The 8,731-nt window shown below is 46.2% G+C and overlaps 1 protein-coding gene across 3 annotated transcripts in view; it reads left to right on the top strand.

The window, feature by feature from the left end:
• The first annotated feature begins 328 nt into the window (after nucleotides 1–328).
• SLC44A3 (solute carrier family 44 member 3) overlaps nucleotides 329–8,731 on the top strand; it is a 73,803-nt gene continuing 65,400 nt past the window's right edge. For 2 of the 3 annotated variants that reach the window (XM_073356999.1, XM_073356996.1), the window contains exons 1-4: nucleotides 329–459; nucleotides 1,621–1,728; nucleotides 5,416–5,558; nucleotides 6,336–6,472. In XM_073356999.1, coding sequence (XP_073213100.1) covers nucleotides 433–459; nucleotides 1,621–1,728; nucleotides 5,416–5,558; nucleotides 6,336–6,472 — 415 coding nt within the window. In that variant the 5' untranslated portion in view covers nucleotides 329–432. The remainder of the gene's footprint in view (nucleotides 460–1,620; nucleotides 1,729–5,415; nucleotides 5,559–6,335; nucleotides 6,473–8,731) is intronic. The other variant, XM_073356997.1, reaches the window with a different exon arrangement.

The raw sequence follows: 8,731 nt of genomic DNA, 5'->3' as shown, positions 1-8,731 counted from the left end.
CCTTAGCCAGGGAAAGCGACTGTGCGAAGCTTGTACCCCAGCAGGGGAGTAAGCTCTGCCCGCAGATGGCACCTTTCCCGCCCACGCTCGGGCTGGCACCGGTGCAGCTACCGGAACGGGGGACACGCTCCCCGCCTTGGCTCCCCGGGGGAAGGGGTGCGGGGGAAAGGCTCGCAGTGCGCGCCAGGCGGGGGTGCCCCTTGCCCGGGGGCTGGGAGCCGAGCAGCGGCCCTTGCAGGAGACGAGGCGAGGCGAGGCGAGCCGGGCAGGGGTCCGCCCCGCGCTGGGCTGGAAGGAGGGAGGAGGGGCCGTGTCTCTGCACCGCATCGCCGCCGCTGGACGCCGGGCAGGCGGGCGGCTCTGAGCGCGGCCCTCCACTTCCTGCACCGCTCCAGGCGGGCCCCCGCGCGCGGCGCCCCCTCCCTGCTCGGCATGGCGTGCTGCTGGGGCGAGTACCGGGTAAGACCCCGCTGTCCGGGCGGGAAGGGCGCCCGCGGCCGGCAGCAGCTGCAGCCCCCCCGACTTCCCCAGCTCCTCCGTGGGACGCACCAAGGGCCTGGGCTGCACTGACCAGCTGCGAGCCCCGCGGGGGAGCGACAGGCTGGTGGCCCGCCCGCAGTGTGGAGCTGCTGCCTTTCCCGCCCGGGGGGTAAAGTCTCCCCCTCCTGCTGCAAGAGCGTCTGTGGCAGGGTCCAGGGAGGAGGCTGCGAGCCCGGGGCACCCACCTCACGTCCCCTGAGGTGGCGAGTACGGGAATCCCCTGCTCAACGCACTCCCAGTCTCGTCGCCGCTGGCTCGGCAGCGGCCCTCGCTCCCCAACCAGGGGCGGCATTTCCCTCCCCCCTTTTTCTTTCTGTGCGGGTTTAGCTCTTGCGAACGGAGATCCCATTTACCTGGCGCTTCGGGGTCTTTGGGTGGCTTCCTCCCCCTCTAGGACTCTCACAACTCCTCGCTAGTAGTCCGAGATGGGAAAGACCTGTTAGGAGCCAGATTCTGATGTCTGCTACAGCCATGCCAGTCCAGAGTAACTCCATTGACGCTGGCGTGATTGAGATCAAAGCTGGCGCTAAATCGAGTCCATCCCCTGGCTGGCACAGAATACAGCCCCCCGATAGAGCTGTTGTCGGATACTAAACTGATCGATATGACACTTCAGTGAGTCCAAATGCTAAGAAGCAGCAAACTCGATCACTACATCGGGGGAAAAGTATTTAGAAAAAAGGAGGAGAGAATGTGCTGGCTTAAAGTTGTTCGACAATTCTTCTTCGCCCAGTATAGTCACATAGAAGCACCTCTCAGGGTACTCGTGGGCCAGGTCTTCTGCAGGAGTAGGTAGTAGTCTCCGGATGTTGGTGTCCGTGTGAATAGCTATCATTTGTCTGGATGTGTCCCATTTTCCCTGCACTCTAAAGTAGTTTCCATTATTTGGAGGACAGTTAGGTGATTTAAAATTGCAATATTGTGCACTACACCTAAAATAAATTTGCTATCCTTAAGAATACACACATTACCAAACGTTTGACATTTTGTGCACACTAAGTTACTCTTTCACTGCTTTTCAGATGTTTGAAACTGAGTACTATAACTTTAATTACACTTAAAATTTATTTTTAATTTTAGGTTTCTGTAGATGGGATTTCTGGACAAAGAGAATGGAGACCTCTAATTTATAGAAAATGCACAGATGTACTCTGGTTGATTTTATTCTTTCTTTTTTGGGCTGGTTTGGTAAGCATGCTATCTGTTGAAAGAGAAATCTTACGTAGAACTACTGTAAGCTTAAAGTGATTCTGAATCAAAATTCAGGTGACCTCACTGCAGAAATTATAGGGCCTCGATTTTGTGGTCAGATAGGAGAACTTTGTGCTTGCACAAAGCCACAATGAAGTCAGTTTAGCTCCACACAGACCCTTCGACCAGGTGCTTGCAAGGATCCAATGGCAAGATCATCTTCTTGTACTTAGAACAAGCTGTTTGGGGCAGAGTCTGTCTTTTTGTTATGTTTATGTACAATGTCTAGGACAGTGGGGCCATTAGGCATTACCACAATGCAAATTAGTAATCATAGCCTATTCAATTTTCTGACATCTTTTTTAAAAAATTACAATTAATGCAAAAGAACTCTGCATAAGTCTCTGGCACACTTTATAAACTAAACTGACTTGAGAAGCAGGATGAGTTTTGTATGCCACTCTGCGTTTAATGCACATGTAGATATGACATGTCAAACCATGGTGGTATCCAGCAATTTTATTCTTTCATTATTCTTATTGCTTACTCTCTGCGATATTATTTTATTATTCACATTTGAATTATGGTTTCCTTTAGTTTGAAACAAATTTGTGGTGACATCCAGTGTTTATTCACACTGGCTGTGTTTCAGGTGGTTTCATGATCTGGAAGTGCACGTTATTGACGCATACATGTTGGCATACCCTTTTGTAATCATTTAATGTTTGCAGCCAGCCATTTATTAGTAGTAGTTGTAGATCAGATTCAGTGTGCTGAGCTTTTGTCTTAGTTTGCAATCTATATGGAAGCAGTATGGGCTAGCTTAGCAAATAAAGTTCTGTTGGACTTATAACTTCCATCTGTCAGAATTTTTCATATTTAGAAGTAGGGTCACAAAAGGCTACTGCATCTCTTTTTTACTACTTTTGAGGTAGCTGTCTGATTGCTGGAAGTATATTTATTGTATAAATAAACTGGATCTAAAAATATTTATTGTGACAGAGTTGAGATGCACATATACACAGCAACCTTAACTATGGAGTCACTACAATGCCATATTAAGAGAAATTAATATATAAAAATTCAGGCATGACAATAGTCAAGTGATATAGATCAGAGGTTCTTAACCATTTTCTTTCTGACCCCCCCCCCCCCATGCTATAAAAACTCCAAGGGGAGGGGCTTGGGTATAGGTATAGTTTGACTTCTAGTTGGGGGAGGCATGGCCCTGCAGGGCTTGAGCCAAGTCTGTACGGTGGGCCCTGGGGAGGAAGCGCCACCTCCACCCCCTGACTCACCTTAGCAGGCCACCCAGCCTGTCTGGGTTGGGGGGAAAGTGCAACCAAAAATGTATAATTCAAACGGGGGGTGGGGCTCAGCTCAGAGCATATGAAAACTGCTCAGGATGCAGGCAGGGGGCATCTAGGAGTGTGTGCAGCAGCTGTAGCTCAGGGAGAGGGGTAGCTAGGGGCTTTGAGTGGGCAGGGTTGTGGCTCGGTGCAGGGGGGATAGCTAGAGGCTGCGTGCGGGCAGGGGGTAGCTCAGAGTGCAGGGTGAGGTAGCTAGGGGCTGTGTGCGGGCAGGGGGTAGCTCAGGGTGCAGGGTGGGGTAGCTAGGGGCTGTGTGCAGGCAGGGGGTAGCTCAGAGTGCAGGGTGAGGTAGCTAGGGGCTGTGTGCAGGCAGGGAGTAGCTCAGGGTGCAGGGTGAGGTAGCTAGGGGCTGTGTGCAGGCAGAGGGGTAGCTCAGGGTGCAGGGTGGGGTAGCTAGGGGGTAGCTCAGGGTGCAGGGAGACAGGTAGCTAGGGGCTGTGTGCAGGCAGAGGGGTAGCTCAGGGTGGGGTAGCTAGGGGGTAGCTCAGGGTGCAGGGAGACAGGTAGCTAGGGGCTGTGTGCAGGCAGAGGGGTAGCTCAGGGTGCAGGGTGGGGTAGCTAGGGGGTAGCTCAGGGTGCAGGGAGACAGGTAGCTAGGGGCTGTGTGCAGGCAGAGGGGTAGCTCAGGGTGGGGTAGCTAGGGGGTAGCTCAGGGTGCAGGGAGACAGGTAGCTAGGGGCTGTGTGCAGGCAGAGGGGTAGCTCAGGGTGCAGGGTGGGGTAGCTAGGGGCTGTGTGCAGGCAGGGGTGTAGCTCAGGATGCAGGGAGGGTATAACTAGGGGCTGTGTGCAGGCAGGGGTGTAGCTCAGGGTGGGGTAACTAGGGGCTGTGTGCAGGCAGGGGGTAGCTGGGAGCTGTGTGCAGGCAGAGGTGTAGCTCAGGATGCAGGGAGAGGGTAACTAGGGGCTGTGTGCCAGGAGGGCCCCTCTCCTGTGGTCGCTGCTGGCCCCAGAGCTGGGTTCATCCACCCGGGCAGCTCTTACTGGCAATGCAAGCAGCTGAAGGGGGCTGAGGAGCAACTGCAGCCCCAGGCACCAGCAGCAGCTGAAAGAGGAGATGGGAGAGTGCCACAGTTGTCCACTGCATGGGACCAGCCAGAGCAGCAACCGCCCCACGCTGCCCGCCTCTGGCTTCCGGCCTCTGATCTGGCCAGGGGGCAGAACCTCAGATGGGGGGAGAAGTAATGTGGGGGGAGTATGGAGCTGCCTATGGGACTGCCTCGCTCTGGCACTGCAGTTTGGGTGGGGCAACGCCTCCTATGCTGCCCCAACTCCACCCGTGGGCTCGGAGCTTGCGGATCCCCCTGAAACTGGGCTGTGGACCCCCCAGTTGAGAACTGCTGATATAAATCACTAGACTCTGAACACCTAAGTACAAATCTGATTACTCATATGATTAAAGTAATGAACGCACTTAATTCCTTGCAGGATGAGGCTCAGTTCTGTGCAGACTAATTACATTTTTTTTAAAAAAAAAACCCAACTCCTTAAAAGAATATTTAAGTTGAAAGTCAAGCATGCAAAAGTTAGGAAATGCCATAAGTAATGTTGCCTGTGCAACCTTAATTTGGTGTTTTTATGCATATGTATTATGCTACAGTCTTTAGTTACATGATCACATACTATTTTTTTTTGTGTTGGAGCCCAGCCTCCTTCAGTGAATCGCTAGTTAATCAATATTTCTCTTTTATCCTTCTCATTCAATGTGTGTCCCCAGGAGTACAGTACTTTCATTTTTACATCACTTTATATATTCAGGCACAGCTCTAATTGACCTCAGTTGCTGCTGTGAGTGCTCAGAGCTTCTGCAAATCTGGCCACAGGTGTCTCACAGTGGGCACCCAGAAAATGAGGAATACACAATTACTGAACACCTGTGAAAAGTTTGGTGGAAGTGACTTGTGCAGTATTATACAGGAACTCTGATGTAGCCATGGTTAGAATGCAGTTTTCCAGGATGTTCAGCTTCTTTAAGCACAAGACCATTTTTTCTTTTCCTGTAATTTCCTGCTTCATTAACTACACACCTTCCAAGTTCTATAATAAATTTGGAAGGGTCCTAAAGACAACATACTGTGGGGCCTAAGTGGTCCAAAGGCCTTGCTCTGGCCTTCTAGGCAGGGGTGAATTTTACTCTGAAATATTCATTACAGTGTAAACAATGTTTGAAAATTTGATGCCTGGTTTTTCAAGCACTAGACAAAAATTATGTAGGTTAAACAAGGAATATTCATTGAATGGGGGAGGAAAAAAAGCATAGTATTCTGTGTATCATAAATTCAAAAGAAAAAAATAATATAACATATTTTTAATAGATGTTTATAACTGGCTATGCTGTAACAGCTGGATCTGCAGAAAGACTTGTATATGGGTATGACAGCTATGGGAATATATGTGGTAGGAAGAACACTCATATTGAAGGTGCACCTCTTTCTGGACAGGATATGACAAATAAAAAGTAAGTATATCAGATTTTTAAATGAATCGAACACTTGAGATTTGATCATTGTTGAAGGAATAAATGATCTATAGTAAATAAAACTTTGGTGCATATAGGCACTTTACTAAGGGTATGTCTTCACTACCCACTGGATCGGCGGGCAGCGATCCATCCAGCGGAGATCGATTTATCGCATCTAGTCTAGACGTGATAAATCGACCCCCGAGCTCTCTTCCGTGGACTCCTGTACTCCAGCGCTGTGAGAGGCGCAGGCAGAGTCGACGGGGGAGCAGCAGCAGTCGACTCATCGCGGTGAAGACACCATGGTAAGTCGATCTACGTATGTTGACTTCAGCTACGTTATTCATGTAGCTGAAGTTGCGTAACTTAGATCGATTACCCCCCCTCCCCAGTGTAGACCAGGGCTGAGAGATACAAATAAGAGTGCAAGAATACTATACAGTAGCAATTGCAAAAATTATAGTCCTGATCCTGCCTTTGGATTCACGTACCCCAGGAAACTCCACCGAACGTAATGGCCTGCCCATGTGGGTTGACTGCATGTTTGGGGCCTATAATCTGATTTAAGATGAGGTAAAAATATAGTGTAAAATGTAGCATGTGGTAGAATCAGTTTTTAACTTTTAGCTTCAAAATCCAGGTGTTCCAATTTTGTATGGAAGAACACATTACCGATTGTCATGTTTTGTACTGTTTTTAAAGATAGTGAGCAGGTTCAAAATGATATGAAAAATAGAAAGCTTGCCTTAAGAGAATCTTTTCCCTCCTTCCTAGACATGTGTTCTTTTTGAATTCGTGCGGTCTGGAAATTAAAAACCTTAAAATCAATTCAATCGCCTTGTGTGTATCTAGCTGTCCTCAAGAGCAACTTAACACTCTGGAAGACATCCAGCTTTTTGCAAAGAACAATGGTATGTAATAAAGAGTTTGGATTCCTTAATCTGTGTGTGGAAGAGTTATGCAGTTTTAAATCCTATAAAATGTACTCCTGTTTGAAATATGTTACATTGGATGTTTACTTTATCATTAATTTATTTAAGTCAATGGAAAGCATATTCTAGTTCATGCTTATTTAAATGTTTTAGTTATCAGAAATTTTATGGATCTCTTGTGTGTATAAAACTGTTGTATGCATTTCTGCACAGGACTGGATTGTTCAGCAGAAAGGTGGCTATTGAGGACAAAGTAGTTCAGAGGAGGGGGAGTTAGTGAATGGATGCCATTTGTATGTTTCAGAAATCTGCATTGACTTTGAATTGGATCCTTCAAATTCAATTAAAACGATAGTGAAACACTGTTATTCCATCGACGTATCAGATCTGTGAGCCCTTTGTATGTAATGAGTTTTGTTTTCAGAGCCAAAGTAGAATCATTTTGATTGTATTCTGATACTCTAAATAAACATAGACAAATAGCTATTGTGCAAAAACAGTTACTTCTTTTGCATTGCTTTTCAACATTTAAATAGAGTAAGCGAAAATTGATCCCTACCTCAGCAGTACATTACACAGCTAAGACTCCATACTCAAGATACCAGAGAACCGAGACAAAAAATTACCTGGCCTCTACCCAATGCTATCCATGTATAGAATACAAAGCTGAATGTGGAAGTCTGAAATGCTCCTTGGAGGACCCCAGCACGCACAATTAAGAAACTATTTATATACTATTCAGAGCATTTTGTAAAAAATCGCAGGGTTTGAGTTCTCTGGGCACAAGGCAGGGAAGTTCTGATTCTAAATCTGGTTCTTTTTCTTTTTTAAACAATAAACTACATAAACCTGGCCAACACTGCTCGCTGAATAGAGTGTTTGGCATTTGGCAGGCAATGACTAGCGCTCTGAGAATTGTTCTCTTTGATTTTCATAGATTGGATGGCAAGAATAGCTATTTACAATGAGGTTTTTTTAATGTAATTTTGAGATTTGATTATTATTTGATACTTTTTTGTCATCGAGAGCTGCGTACCCCAGTGATGCTCCTTAAATAATCTCAGCATAACTGAATTACATTACATGAAACTCCACCCACATTTAAAGAATTTGCATATCTGTCTTTAGAGAGCGTACAATATTGCATTTTAATTGGTTTGAGTATATCCAAGCGTTGCTTTTTCACTAGCATTATGGTAATGTAGTGTTTTACCAGCAGAGGGCCTGAAGATACTGGACTAAAGTTCTTAGGTCTGAGGCTGGACGATATTTTATTCCATTCTAAATCATTAAGGGCCCAATCCTGCTTCAGTTTACAAGAATAAGGTTTTTGCCATTATCTTAATGGGAAAAAACAAGACCCCCATACTTAGGTATTTAGAGTATTTGTGTGCCTCCTGTCTGGAGGATTGGTGATTGACGATGATAATGAAATGCAGAAGATAAGGCAGAAATAAAGCTGTGCTTGTTTCCCTTAATAAATTCGCATAGCTTTGGAATCTACATTTTAAAGATTCAGTATTAATGAAACTGAGAATTGGAGCCAGATTCAGAGGTGACCCTAGAGGGAGCTGAAGTTGGGGTAATTCCACCATCTTCCCAACCCTCCAACGTGTATATTGCTCCAACTTAAATTCTCTGTAGGCTCCCTTAGACTTACATGTAATAATGTATAATTTACATTCCCACTTAGTATGACCCACTGAGTCTAAGGAAATGTAGATGGGTGAAACTCGTACACCGAAGAGAAGTGTTTAGCAAGAAAAAAAGCCTCCTCTCTTTCTTGACCATACACATAGATACACCTTCTTCTGTCCCCAAAGCATTTAATTTATACCAATGTAGACTCCATTGTTTTACACATCAGCAAATGGGTGGTGATGATGCTAGTCACCAGGATTTTCAGGATGACTGTGACAATCGTAGTTTTTACTAATGGGTCTTTGTGTGACTCCATGGACCAATTTGTGAAGAACATTTATCGCGCAGGTCACAGGTCATATGCCTGGTTGTATTGATTGAGCTGCACATTGTTTCTGTGCCTGGGGCTGTGCTTCCAGTTGCTTAGCATGATTCCTCTCAAAGTCGAGGACACATTGCCTTATGGTGTGGTACCATGCAGTATGATTTAAGCTTAAGATTCTGTCACAGGTATTTTTAGTAAAAATCAGGGACAAGATCGCAGGCAATAAAGAAAAATTCACAGAAGCCCACAACCTAAGCCCTAACTTTTACTAA

This window comes from Lepidochelys kempii, chromosome 8 (assembly GCF_965140265.1).
Source record: "Lepidochelys kempii isolate rLepKem1 chromosome 8, rLepKem1.hap2, whole genome shotgun sequence".
In the NCBI taxonomy this organism is placed as follows: Eukaryota; Metazoa; Chordata; order Testudines; family Cheloniidae; genus Lepidochelys; species Lepidochelys kempii.
This window is presented reverse-complemented; position numbering and strand designations above follow the sequence as displayed.